The following is a 14,251-nucleotide window of genomic DNA, read 5'->3' as shown; positions in this document are numbered from 1 at the left end:
TCTTTTTCATAAGCCCAGTTGCTCCTATGATGACTGGTATAATTGAAATGTCTTTTAATTTCCAATTTCGTTTCATATCATACATAAGTCCTTGATACTTTGTTATCTTTTCCCTCTCAGCTCTGTTAAGCCCTGTATCATTGGGTACACTGACCTCTATTACGGTCGCTTTTTTGTTTGCAGTTCAGTGTGTGTATGCATATGACCAAGTAAGTTGGGAAATAGTCATCTGCTTTCCCTAGAATGGAGAAGTTGAATGTAATAGTGTGTTAGCAAACTTATTTCTATCCAAGCTGAATGGAATGTTAAAATTCTGATTTTTATATGTTTAGCGACTAGCTCAATAGAATGATTTTAATTTGAAAACCAGCGGATTCACCCATGACCACTATTTTTGTTTGTTTTTTTTTGTCAATATTCTGTTAAGGCTATTTAAATGAAAATGTAATTTCTTTTTTCTAGCATGATTTTTGAGACAACATCATTGGTCAATTTTTATGTATAGAAGAGAGACATATGTCAATTTTGTAAAGGTACTGTTTGCAGATTTATAAAATGTATACATAGAAAAAAAAAAATGTAAAAACTATTTGGTGCTTATTCAGTTTCACCCTAATCTTAAAAACTACCCGTAAAAAGAAAATAAACAAAATGGCACAAAAAATGTTATGTACATATTAAGTTTAAAAAAGAAACAGTAGATCAAAAATTACACAAATTCATCAAGTATTTTTTAAACAAAATCAAACACATTTTAACGGTAAAATGTCACATTTGCCATTTTCTGCTTAAATTAAGGTCAACATCTAAGGGGCATAATTCAAACTTTAATTCAAGTTTAAATATCTCACGATCATCATAATAATACTGGTTAAAAATCGTTTAACAATCAAATTTGATTTTAATATATAATTTAATGTGCTGTTCATAGTGCTTAGCGGTTAACAGCATGATCATCAGGAGAAACCGCTTCACAATTTCAGCCCTTACTTCTCTACTGCATCTCTGAGGTGGCAGGGCTCCCTCCAACCGGAGGTTATATTGATACTGGTGTAAGCTACTTTTCTCTCCCACACTCAGAATTTCTTTTTTTCTTTATAAAAACAAAAATACTGAATGAATTTGCATAAATCTTCACGTACAGTTTTTTTTTTTTTTTTTTTGAACCAAACAGGTACATACAGAATGAAGGTTTTGCTCAATTATAATTTTTAATATTGGGAGAAAACTGGACAATAGTTAATTCATAAAATATATGTCGTTTCAACATAAAATTACCTAAGAAGGGTTGATATGCCGTAAAAAGCCAACGATCAACCCAAACATGATTTGATTAAAATTTTACCTGTTTCATCTTTTCAAGTAATAAACGCATAAATGTTGAACTTGATTCAAATGTAATTTCCACCTGATAAGCAGCATTCAAGATCTAAAAATAAAGCAAAACAAAATCAAATGAATGACAAAAGAGGAGAATATCTTGAATTTAGTTTTGAAATTAACAAATAATATTTTTGTAATCTGATGTCCTTTCACTTGTCACTTTATTTCATTATTGTTCCAGTTATTATAGGAGCAACTGGACTCATGAAAAATAATTTTTAAAACTATCAAATACACCTGGTGAACTAAGTGCAAGAGGGATTCAAATGATTGCACTTTAATTCACAGTTATAATCTTAAAAAGATTTCTTAGTTGGAATACATGAAATAGCGGATGATTGTCTTGCATCCGGCAGGATGCCTCATCTTCAACTTAAGAAAATTGAAAAAAAAAATCAAATAAAATAAAAAAAAGAAAATCAAGGAAGACATAACAGATAAAATAAGAAACATAGTATGGCTGACCATGTATGTAGAGAAAAGGGAAACCATCTACTCGTATATGGGATGATTAATCGGAATCATGAATCAGAACATTTTAGCGTATTGGAATCGGAAAAATTTGGACCCGATTTTCGATTCCAATAACGATTTTTTGAATTTTTTCTTCACACTACAAAATGAAAATTTAAACCATCAGTCTAAGGGACGAATATTGCAGGTGATGAATCCCATTCACAGATGTAGCACCGATTTCAAGGAATCTAACTTAATGTTTTTATTGAGAAATTATAGTAAGCAAAGTAAATATTCTAGAGTTAATTTGGCTATCTCCTTAGCAAACCTTTTGAACCTTTTTCACACATATTTCCTAAACCTCTATATGACATGCCTCAGAGAGTTCACAGTTTAATATTAAAAGATTTGTAATGCTTGGGCAAGTTTATTTTTTAAATTATTTTTCTACCACCTTTGGTCATTATCTGGTGTATATTCTCTGAAATAATTAATGTTATACTGTATTTTTGCTGTTTAAACTAAAATGCACAAGGAGTTTATCAACATTTTGGATACAATACATAAAGGGAAAACATTAAGATTGCCAAATTAAGAAAGACATAACTACATGAGAAAATCCTCCAATTAAAGTGTGATTCTACTCTTTTTTTTTCTTTTAGGTGATTAGCTATGAGCACACTGAAAAAATAACAGAAAAAATATTTTAGAATTCACAACAAAATGTTATAATTTCAAAATAGTAAAAAAAAAAAAACACACATCAACAATTTCATAAGAATGAAGTATTTATGTTTCAGAAAAATGCTTAAAAATAAAATAAAAAATTAAATATTAAATGAACTCTTATTTCAGAGATATTTGAGCAGTTAACAAAAATATTTTTTCAATGAAAGATAAATTTTATTTTTCTTGTGATGATCTACTCTTTTTAAATTCATTACACATAGTTTTACAACTCTGCCAGTCGGACTTAGGGTTAGTGAAAAAAAATTTAGTGAATATTCATAAAAAAACTATTATGTCCTGAAAATGAGAATCATCTCAAGATAAACTCATATACAAAACTTATCTTCCACTGAAAATTCTAAAATATTTTCTTCCTGGAAGTTTTTTTAACGTGTACACATGTAATCACTTAAAGTAGAATTTCGTTTTAGGATAGTGATTTAGCTGGAGGCGTTAATCTACAAATTTCCTGTTGTTGTTGTTGTTGTTTAGAAAGCAGAAAAATTTTGTTTTTGTTAAATCTTCACTGGTTTCTCTTTTAGTATAAGTTGTAAGATATATCTACACATCAGAGTTTATGGATTTTTGAATGAAATAGAAGTTGAACAAATAGTGGAAGTGATTCACAGGTAGCTTAGTGTGTGTATATATATATATATATATATATATATATATATATATATATATATATATATATATATATGTATATACTCTAGCACAACCTGGCGTTGCCCGGTATCAAACATATCAAATTCCTTTTAAAAAAATGAAGTAAAAAAAAAAAAAAAAAAAATGGAAAGAAACTGAAACATGTGCATGCGAGTATTATGTTTAAAAAAAAAAAAATACTTGAGCTAAAACCAAAACCTAAAGATAGTGAGTCAAATGAATCAAGACCAGCTTGACATGATCTATAAATAGTGTTTTCAAACCTACTTATTCTTAACATAAACAAACTGTCATGTGAACGATTCATGCATGCTCAGTTATGAAACAGTTGACAGATAAAAATCCTAAGACCCCAAGTACCAATTTTGACACCTGAGCAGGCCTTTTTTCTGGATGAAATCAGATCAAGTTTTCCACATGTCTGAATCTCCAATGTACCAAATTTCAAGTCTGTAGATCAAAAATTTGTTGAGTATATAGGTTGAGAAGTGTCCTCACGCACACACACACACATTCTCACACACACACACATATATATATATATATATATATATATATATATATGAGAGAGAGAGAGAGATAGAAGATACATGCTGCTTGAGGAGGTGCGTGAGCAAAAAAGCTTTTCTCCATTAAGGCTTACTTGTTTCAAGGCATCTGTCGTTTTAGCACCATCTGTAAATTCAGACTCACATGTTTCAAGATTTTCTAACGTTCTTGTCAAGGTTCCTAAAATAAGAGAAAAAAAAGACAAAATGAACTGAACACTCAAATGAACTTAAAAGGGTTTAATATGAAGGGCATTCCAAAAGTAATTATATTCTGCTAAACGGATCAGAGAGGATTGCAAATCGTATTGTTATGATTAAACTTCTGAATTCATGACCTGAAAATTTCATCTCTGTGTTGCAGATATTGATGGTGTGAGACTCTAAGAAAGTAACCCTTGTCAGGGACATGCATCAGAAACAAAAATGCGCCATTGAATTTCATTTGCATTGAGAATGGTGGTGACGATGTAGAAAAATAAATTCTGGAGCACGAAAGCTTACTTATTTTAATGATACAACTCTTGTCTTTGTAGCTCTTCAAGTTTTTGAGTTAAAAAAAAAATAGGAGGCTTTACTTTTGGAACAACTCTCGTACATTAAAGAAAACAAAACATTTTTTTTAAAATTTGAAACAAAAAATAAAATTAATCATCGAAAAGAATAAACTTTAATTAAGACTAGTTGTTTAAGACAAAACTCTACTAGAACCGTTACGAGTAAAATTTCACACATGCATAAATAATACTGTTTGATCAAGGATTTAAAAACAGAAATAAGTTTTATTTTCTATTTTAACATAGTATAGATCCCTTAACATTTATCTCCCGTAGTTCATTTTTTTTTCGTAGGGGATTACCTCAGACTCATCATTGGTGAGATCCTTCCAGTGCCTATTCGATTTACATGGCAACTGTTTGCTTCAACACCACATGGTGCAATTTAAACTTTCTTCAACTATTCTGACATTTTTAGCATCATTGGTAGAAACATAGTATATCCCATTTAAGGTTCCCCGGTCACAGCCATGCATATTCACAGGTTAGGCTCTTAACACTAACGCATCATATGCCAATATAGTGGGCTAGCATCATAACATCATAAAAATGAATACTCGGTGAAAAGTGTTACCAATTTAGTGTACTGTATTTATGTAAGTTTGCCTTTAAATTTGTTCCACTTTCTGTCAATGCTAATACATATGTTGCATGCATAGAAAATGAATTTACAATACAGTATGGGTAACCATCTTATGCAGCGTTACTATCCTCCTGTACTTCCATTTCGTTTTGATTAAAATATGGTTGCAGTACGAAATTAAAATGAGTTTACATAGCATTATTACATTAATTAAATGCATAATTGTTGGCAATATTAATACATTACTGTACTAGCAGGGTGACCTGATGTTGTCTATGATTAAACGATGATAAACGAATGTTTCATACTCCCATATTTCTATTGTCATCAAAATCGATGAAATAGCCCATTTTTCAATGAAACCGATTCATTGTAAGCTCTAATTGGGAACCCATTGTACCTGGAGAAAGCTTCACATGCCTCTTGCAGTGACTAAGTTTACAATATGTTGTAGTCTACATTGCACAGTAGAGAACATACTTTTGATTTTATAAAATTATTTTTTTATATAATGGCTTGCATTAAAGTTTAAGATGCAAAAGTCAAGTATCACACTTCAATTGTGCTCTAAGCAGAAACATTCATTTCAAATGCGCCCTTCTCATATAAAAAAAACCTATTGTTGATTTTATATGCCTGGCATTACTGGTTGTGCGGTGATAATAACTTGAATTTAAGTTTTAAAAAAGTATCATTGTGAAATTGTGCTTTAAACAGAAACCTTAATTTTGAACGCACCCCTGTCATATCAAAGAACCTACTGTTGATTTTATATGTTGGGCTTTTCAGCTTGTGTGGTAATAAAACTTATCCAATGCGCTTGTGATGTTAGGTTGTGTAAGATGTTAATTTTGGTTAAAACCACCTGTTCCTTCTTTCATTAAATTATTTTGATTATCAATTATTCATACTGATCAAAGACATTTCGACACAGACCTATCTAAGAACACTGCCAGGTACATAAAGTACTTTTGTGTGAAATTTTATAAAAAAATCGACCCGGTCGTTTTTGAATCCATAGGGAACGAACTTACAAAGTTCCATTTCTATAATAGTAGAGATTAATGAGCAAGAATGTCTTTAGAAAGTGTTTGGGAAGTATTGAGTAGATTGTATATAATCCCCTACATATTTGCAGTTTTAAAACAGCATCCAATATTCACGTTTTTTTGCTATTCACAGTTTACATTCTTTAACCCTGCAAATAAGGGAATACTGTATTTTGTTCTCTCTACAAATAGAATTAAATAGTACTAATATTTTTTTTAGTTTTGTGTTCTTTATCTAATGAACTTTGTTTATCTTCTACTTGTGAGCCCATATTTATCGACTATCACCAAGTATCATAAAAAATTTTGTATTTTTCACTTTCTGTCCATATTTTTACATCCGATATTTCCTATTCTGCAATTTTATTATTGTCTCCAGTTTTTATTTACGTGTTCGTCAAACTGTTATTCATCTTTCTTTCAGTTTTACCTTTTTTCAACGATCAATAAACCGGTGTTTAAAATTTATGATGCATCTGAGTTTTGATTGTTGATAGTTTTTCTCACTGTCAAGTTTTGCACATGTCTTCATGAAATGTATCCCATACATTTCAGAGAACACAATTCATTTTTGGTGATCTTAAGAGTTTCAATGAGAATATCCCCAACTTCATTTATGAAAATATTTTGTTTAGTTTTAAGATTTTTAGAGAAGAAGCAGTTCTTTCCCAGAATTTACCCTGAATTTAAAAACAAATAAAAAATTTAAAAAATCTGAATAATAAACATACCAGTGATCTATCAAAATGTCATTTTCCAATAATCACATCAATTGATCATGTAGTTTTATTTTTAACCGAGAAAATCAAATTTTATAACTGAGAAAGAATTGTTTCTCATTGCCATCGTGAAAAAATAAAGGGAGATAACTCGACAATAATCCAAATTTACAAAATCAGCCTTGTAATTCTTATGATTTCCTATTAATCGCTTAAAATCGTTTAAAAATGATTTTCTTTATAAAAATATACTTACTTGATCAATTTACATCATTTTTGGAACATGATCTTTTTCTTCTGTCATGGGTACATACATTATAGACTTTTCTGTATTTTTGATTTTTTAATATAAGGGAAATTCTGGAAGACCAGCACAAAACTATTCTTTTTTCCCAAAACTAAGTGGCCTGTACAGTAAAAGCAGAGGGGGGGGGGACTAACTATTGCACATTTTAAAATCAACAAACGGATCCATTCAATCTGCAAATGGAAATTCTATTTTAAAACTAAAACGCTGCAGGCGGACAGACAAAACTTCATGATATTTAGAATCAAATTATTTAATAACAAAGAAAATGCTATTTACATCTTAATGTCATGAGATTTCTTGTAATAGAAGGAGAGAAAGTAATAATTTTATTCCATTTGAGGATTCTTGATAAGGTACAGAAATATATCTTTCTCTGCAATCTCTCTCATAGATGTGATGTTACTAATCTCAGTCTTTTTAATACATACTATTATGATATGTGTTCTTCAGAATTGTCTTATTTCCTGCTTCCTTTGTTCCAGCTTGTTTGTCTCGTTGGTCTTGTGGTCTCCATCAAATAACTGATTTGATACCTCATTGTAATATGGCTTTCTATTCCAATATTTGAAGCAAAATGTAGTAGGCAAAAAAAAAAAAAAAAAAAAAAAAAAATCAGGAACACAGATAGGAAATAGTATCGCCCACCTCTAGAAGAGAGGGATTTCTTGTCTATAATAATCAACCATGGAGAAAGACAAAAAAAAAAATAGAAAGAAAACTCGCTTCTCACAGACACGTGGTTCGTCACAAAGCACAATCCAATTGCCAGAACCACCTACACCCAATTTGCAGGACGCCGCTCGACTGCTTTCCAGTGACCTGCCTTTATAGCGGGCGGGAATTATGTATTTGCATAATCGCGCGAGAGCAGACATATTCTACGATAATTGCATGGAGTAAACATTAATAAAAACCCATGGATGCCATCTTGGAACTCTCTCTTCCGCTCAGGCCGAAACACAACAGACGTATCCGAGGTAAGCTCTCTATTTCCCCTCATTTCGGTTATTGGTAATTCTGCTACAATATTTTCTTGCAAGCTTGTAGAACTCTTCTTGTTGACTACTTTTTCTCTTACCAATAACTTCACACCTTGTCTGGAGCGATTTTCATATTCATAGTGAGAGAAAGATATTTAAGGTTTCAATAAAAATGAAAGATGGTATTAATATGTTAGCGGATGGGGTAAAGATTTGTTCAAACTAAAAATTAGAATCTATAAAGTTCCAACATATTAAACTCATGATAAACAAGACGTTTGAAATCAAGGTGAAAGACTTAGGTTTAAGGTCAGAACAAAACAAACATGCACAAAAAAAGTCTGTTTTTATTTATATTTTATAAAAATTGCTCCAGACAAGTCATAAAGTCATTTGATGTAAGGTGTTAAAAAATACCATTTCAAGGTCAAAAACTATCTAACAATTCTTCCCCATTTGTCAGAAACATAGCTCATGGAGTGTGAGGACTAAAGGACAAACATTGGAAGTGAGAGTTACAAGACTGTAACAAAGTAAACCCAAAGTTCATTTTCTACGCTGTTTGCGAAACTTACCTGTGTAGAGTTCTTTGAGGACATTAACAGAATTAATTAATTTATCTGCAATACCAATGTTGAGTTCCTTTAACACAAAGTTTTGGATTTGACTTGTACACAGTTTTACATCAGAAGCAGTCTTCAGTTCTTCTTCTTCAGTCAGTTCCACACCTGAAAACAAATAAAAAATTTAGATTTATTTGTATTCTTCATGGTGCTTTGAGAAACAATGAAAATATGGAAACTTTTGTAAGTATAAAAATAGGAAAATTAAATTGAAAACAAACCCTACATATTAAAACTAACTTTATGAACATAAAAAATGAAAATATTTTAAAAATGGGAAAACTAAAAACAAACAAAATAGAAAACAACTAAATATAGAAAACTTTAAATATAGAAAACTTTAAAAATAAATTTTTAAAATAGAAAATTTAAAAAATAGAAGATTTTAAAAGTAGGAACATTTAAAAAAAAAAAAAAAAAAATTTTTTTAAATAGGAAAATTTTAAAAAATAGGAAAATTTTTTAAAATAGGAAAATTTAAAAAAATATGAAAATTTAAAAAAATAGGAAAATTAAAAAAATAGGAAAATTTTAAAAATAGGAAAATTTTAAAAATAGGAAAATTAAGTATTAAACACACCCTATGTCTTAAAACTAAGTTTATCCTATATAAATAATAAATAAAAAATAGTAAAAAATATAAAACCAAAAAATTGTGCTTTGTTTGTTGAATGACGTCAGTGCTTTCATTTTGTTTTGAGGCATCAATTGCATCAACTCCTGGTAAAGTTCATGCTCCTTTTTTTCTGCATACGCCAACTTTTTCGGAGTAATTAACAACTCTCGTGTCATATCAAAAGCAGATACGATGAACGTCCCCAGACAACGAGAGTGAACATTGTACAGCATGGAGGAGGCATTGGCCAAATAACTCTTGAGCATGTTTTCGGTAAATTGCAAAAGTGATTGATTAAAATCATTCAAATCTTCAACAACACACGTTTCAACCTCAAAAAAGTTGGCAGAGAGATTCTTTGGTCGTTCCAGAAAGTCCGTATATCCGAGACTGTCAAGTTGTGTGAGGACACTTTCAATATTTCCTTGTTTTGATTCTTGGTTATTGGAATTGGTATTCAGAGAATTTGGATCCAATGAGTTGGCCTCTTTCAGATTGTATTCAGTTGGTGCACCATCAGGAGGGTCGTTATCAATTGACTGCTGACCAGGTGGGGGTACATGGACAAACAGCACCGGCTGAAGGCTGGATAACTGTTGCAGAAGAGTCAACTCTTCAACTTCCTAATGAAAAAAAAAAAAAAGGAAAACATGAATAAAAAATGACAAAATTAATAAAATCCTTGTTATCACAAGTGATGAGTGACCAACGACAAAACTGAAATTGAGATGAATTTTCCCCGATCGGGGGAGGAGGCGGGTGATTCCATCCTCCAACACATAAATTATTATTCCAATCTGGGGTAGGAGATGCTCATGAAATTTAACATAAAATGATTTCCCATTTTGAGGCCATTCTAGCTTTTTACAGCAATTAACCAAAAATGTTCTATTATGGGAAATAAATTCAGTGTGATTTTTGGGATGGGCGGGGGATTTTTTCACAATGAAAGTTTAATAATAAAAAAAAAAATTAATTTCTTAATTTACCACTAACCCTACATCAGTGGGATTAGTGGAAAGACTACATAAAAGCCTTTCTTTAAACCTGCCACTAACCTTAAGTTCGAATGACAACTATCCTTAAAATACTTCTTTAACCCTACTATCAATCCTAAGTTTGAGTGTCCTTCTCCAATAAAAAAAATCTTATAAAACATGTAATCACCTAAATAAAAAAAAAAAGGGAAAAAATAGAATGTCATCCCCCAAAAAAACAAACAAAAATGAACGTAGAATTTATCTCTGAAGGCAAAAAAAAAAAAAATTAACTACCCTTAAATGCTAGATTAGAAGTCTGCAGCAAACAGTGTCTGATAAAAAATGTGCATTATACAATTATTTTTGCATGTAATAATAAAATGCTATTGTTTTATTGTTGTGAATTTGTTTTTATTTTATATTTTTAGAAAAATAGAATATTTTTTTATCTACCATTGTTTGCTGCAGACTTAGTCACCTATTCTTCTGGTTTACCACTTATTTTATCTATTCTTTACTTTCATCCAACAATTTAATAAATAAAACATACTGTAAAAATCAGTTAAAAATGAAAGAGCAACCGGAAGTTAAGCGCAAACAATAATCTTAAAGATTACAATCATTTTAAATACTATTCTCATCTTTGTTGGATAAGCATTTTTTTACATAACTTATTTCAAAGAAGCGGTGGGGGTATCATTTTATGTTAAATTCATATGTGAAACTGATCCCTAAGTATACATTTTAAATAATTAGTTTGTTTTTTGTCTTTCTGTAATATTTTCTTTTGAGATAGAAGTAAAAGGTGTTTTTTTATACTGAAAATATCAACTGATATGTTGTCACTTAATTTTTGCTTTATATTTGTTAAATTCATTTAAAATAATTTTTTTTTGGGGGGGGGAAGGAATGCTGAAAGTTTATTTCATAAGAAATAAACAAGAAAAAACATGGCCGTTAGCAAGACAAAAGGTATGTATATGGGAGAGCGGGGGGGGGGGAGTTATTCTTTGATTAAACAAAGTCTTCTACATCCCTCCCCAAGACAAACAAATCGAGACAGAGAGAAAAAAGATAGAGGAAGAAACAGGAAGAGAAATAAAATCAACGGAATGACAAAAAAAAAAAAAAAAGAAAAGATTTTTCTGAATTCAAATAAAAAGCAGAATCCCACTTTTTTATGATTTACAAAATAGCATGATTCCACTAAAAAAAAGTGGAGGTTACTCATCTATGCTTAACTGACATCTATAAAATCGTGACATTATCAACTTCCATTTCCAATGATAATTATTAAAGAGTCACAAAATAATTCTAGAATAACGAGTAACTAAAATTAAAATGGGGAGTGTAAATCATCTCTACACTCTTGCAGTCTTCTATGGTTTAAGTGGAAGGTTGGTTTCAATGCTTCTTACCCAGAGGTGATCTTTGGACATGACATGACAGTAGACTGCCTCCAACACAGAACAAGTTTGATTTTTTTTTTTTCTGGCAGCAAAAGTTTTAATACTTCAGTGCCTGTGTTCTAAGATTCCATTTTCTGCTGGTGCACACAAAGCACCTGTACGTAAAGGTAGTGTGGTCATCAGATAATTCCCTTTGAACAAGGCCATTCAAAGAAAATCGTCTGACGAATGGCACTAGTGACATCTTGCCGATGTAATAGCTGATTTATTGAAAACCTAGAAAAACCACAACTAATGAGGTTTAGGAAATGCCTATCATAATGTCCATTACGAATCTGCTCTAGTTTTCCTCCATGCTCAGGTTTCCTTTCTTCCAATCAACTGCTGCTGGATCTATTGACTGGTAGGCTCTACAAGCTTTTACAACTGCTGACAATTTCTTTGATTCCGGTTGGGTAGACAGATCTGGCAAAGTATAATGTCCGTTTCATGCTCAGACGTCCACAGAGTTGGTTTCCACCACCGTCTCTTACTGTCTTTCTTTCTTATGTTGATCAATCCACCTTTGCAGCACTCCAGTGAGACAATCTGCACAGTTTTGATAAGATTTTACTACAATTACATCAATGGTCAACCCATATTCTTTGACCAATACCCTCTGTGTTCCCAAGCATGACTAGCATCTCACCAGCCATCTTTATGTGTTTTTCCAGTCAGGGTGTGAGATATCCACTGATGTACGCATGCTGGATCAGTGACCAAATGTAATACTGTCACCTGTTATTGACGGACAAGATTGATGCCTTTATGTGCTGCATCCAGTTTATCCAGATTGATATGTGTGGCATTATTGGTTGGATATGTTATATTGTGACTTGATACCAGTTGTTATAAACACGAATGACACCAGCATATTCTAACTATCTGGCATCAATCATACTGGATACTTCTGTTGCCAATGTAATATGCTATGAGATATCGTATCTCAATATTCGACAATGACCGTCACAATAACAAAAATAGTGAATGGTAGCAAAAAAGGCAGACTGAATATTAAATTAAATATTTATTGATGAAACGTATTGAATGACAAATCCTCTTGATGAGAAATTTCCAAAAAGTTCAGACTGCATTAATTAGAATTGTCTTTGCTGCAAAAAAGAGTTCCGAGAAGAAAACATCGAAAGGTCCTGTAGCATCAAGGTTAGTTAAATTGAAATTAATTAAAAAGGTTCCGAGAAGAGAATTAGAAAAATCTTGTAATTATGATGTTTGTTGCCATCATTGTGCGACCGGCTTATGCTGCTATGAGAAAGACGAAGCCTTTTGCATTATTTGTTGACGCCATTGTAAGAGAAAGAAAGGAGGAAGACATTCGTGTGAGCTGCTACTGTGTTAGGAAAAAGAGAATGAAATTAATTATGCAAGATGTAGAACAACCTCCACCACCAAACTGCTGCTGACAGTCGATGATGCAGCCTTTATATATGAGAGGGGCGAACGTAGCACTAAATACTGGCATGCGCTGCAATCGAAGAGACACTTTGTCTGCTGTTGTGTTTTGTTGTCTTGATTATCCGTTGTTGTTAGGAAACATTTGTTCCTCTGAATTCGTGTTTTGCTGTTTCCATTTAAACCTGGTGTGTCTGTGAGAATTTAGATTAAGTTTGTCACTTGTAGTCCTTTTGCAGATATTTTACCACATATTTCTGTATCTGATCTGTTGGATTTTTTTCTGACCTCATCTCTCTTAGTACAGATATTTTCTTGTGCAATATGCTTTGCCCAATAATTTTTTGCTATAATCAACTGTATATTTGTTATGGAGTTAAATGGTAATAAACGAAAGGAACACCGGACTTTTAGGAAAACACATGCAATCACATATACTACAGCCAAAGCAGGTTGAGCAATACCATTCTTCAACAGTAGGGCATTGCACACGATCTCCTTGGCCGAGTGCCAATCTCTCACTGCCGAGCCCTGGTACTCAATACCGGAAGTGATGTCACCAGAGGAAATGATGTCATGAGATAGTCAATTAATCCCATGGAGGGGCATCTCCAACACCCCCCTCCCAAGCTTTTTGTTCGTAAAAGCTGTCAGTACCTCTTCCTTTTAGGGTTTACCATCAATGGCTCGATAACCTTTCTCTTACGGAACGACCGCCGTAGTTCAGCTGTTGGTTGAGGAGGTTCAAGATCAAAAGTTTTGAAGACAGTGTCTACAGGCTCATATTCCAATAGTGGACTGTCACTGGTTTTAACTGATCGACATCTTAGTTGGTTCTGGTGACGTTTGTGGGTATATGTTGGTCCTTGGATGATATATATCATGTCACCGACTGTTAGTAATTGTACCCACCTCCCAGAATGATGTGTTGTTTTTATAACTTTTGAAAAACACTTTCACCTAGTATGAAACGTTTACTGGGTACATAAGTGGTCACTAATGGCCTTGACTGTTTGTGTAAGAGCTTATCAAAAACGGATCTCACTTTCCTTGCAAACATCGTTTCTGCAAGTGAGACTGCTGTTGGTGTGTTCGGGTTGAGTGTAATCCGATACACGTGTAGAAATTGAAGGTGCTTCATCTGTTTGGGTCCCTTGAGCCTTCAGTTCTCTTTTAAGAATGTCCACA

General features: G+C 32.1%; 1 protein-coding gene across 1 annotated transcript in view; it reads right to left on the bottom strand.

Moving 5' to 3' along the window:
• LOC145277017 (dual serine/threonine and tyrosine protein kinase-like) overlaps nt 1–14,251 on the bottom strand; it is a 168,310-nt gene that overhangs the window by 40,477 nt on the left and 113,582 nt on the right. The window contains 4 exon segments of the mRNA XM_080128621.1: nt 1,346–1,429; nt 3,881–3,966; nt 8,559–8,761; nt 9,256–9,845. Coding sequence (XP_079984747.1) covers nt 1,346–1,429; nt 3,881–3,966; nt 8,559–8,761; nt 9,256–9,845 — 963 coding nt within the window.

The sequence above is a fragment of the Euprymna scolopes genome, chromosome 5 (assembly GCF_053919585.1).
Source record: "Euprymna scolopes isolate OS-2025 chromosome 5, ASM5391958v1, whole genome shotgun sequence".
NCBI classification, from domain to species: domain Eukaryota; kingdom Metazoa; phylum Mollusca; class Cephalopoda; order Sepiida; family Sepiolidae; genus Euprymna; species Euprymna scolopes.
This window is presented reverse-complemented; position numbering and strand designations above follow the sequence as displayed.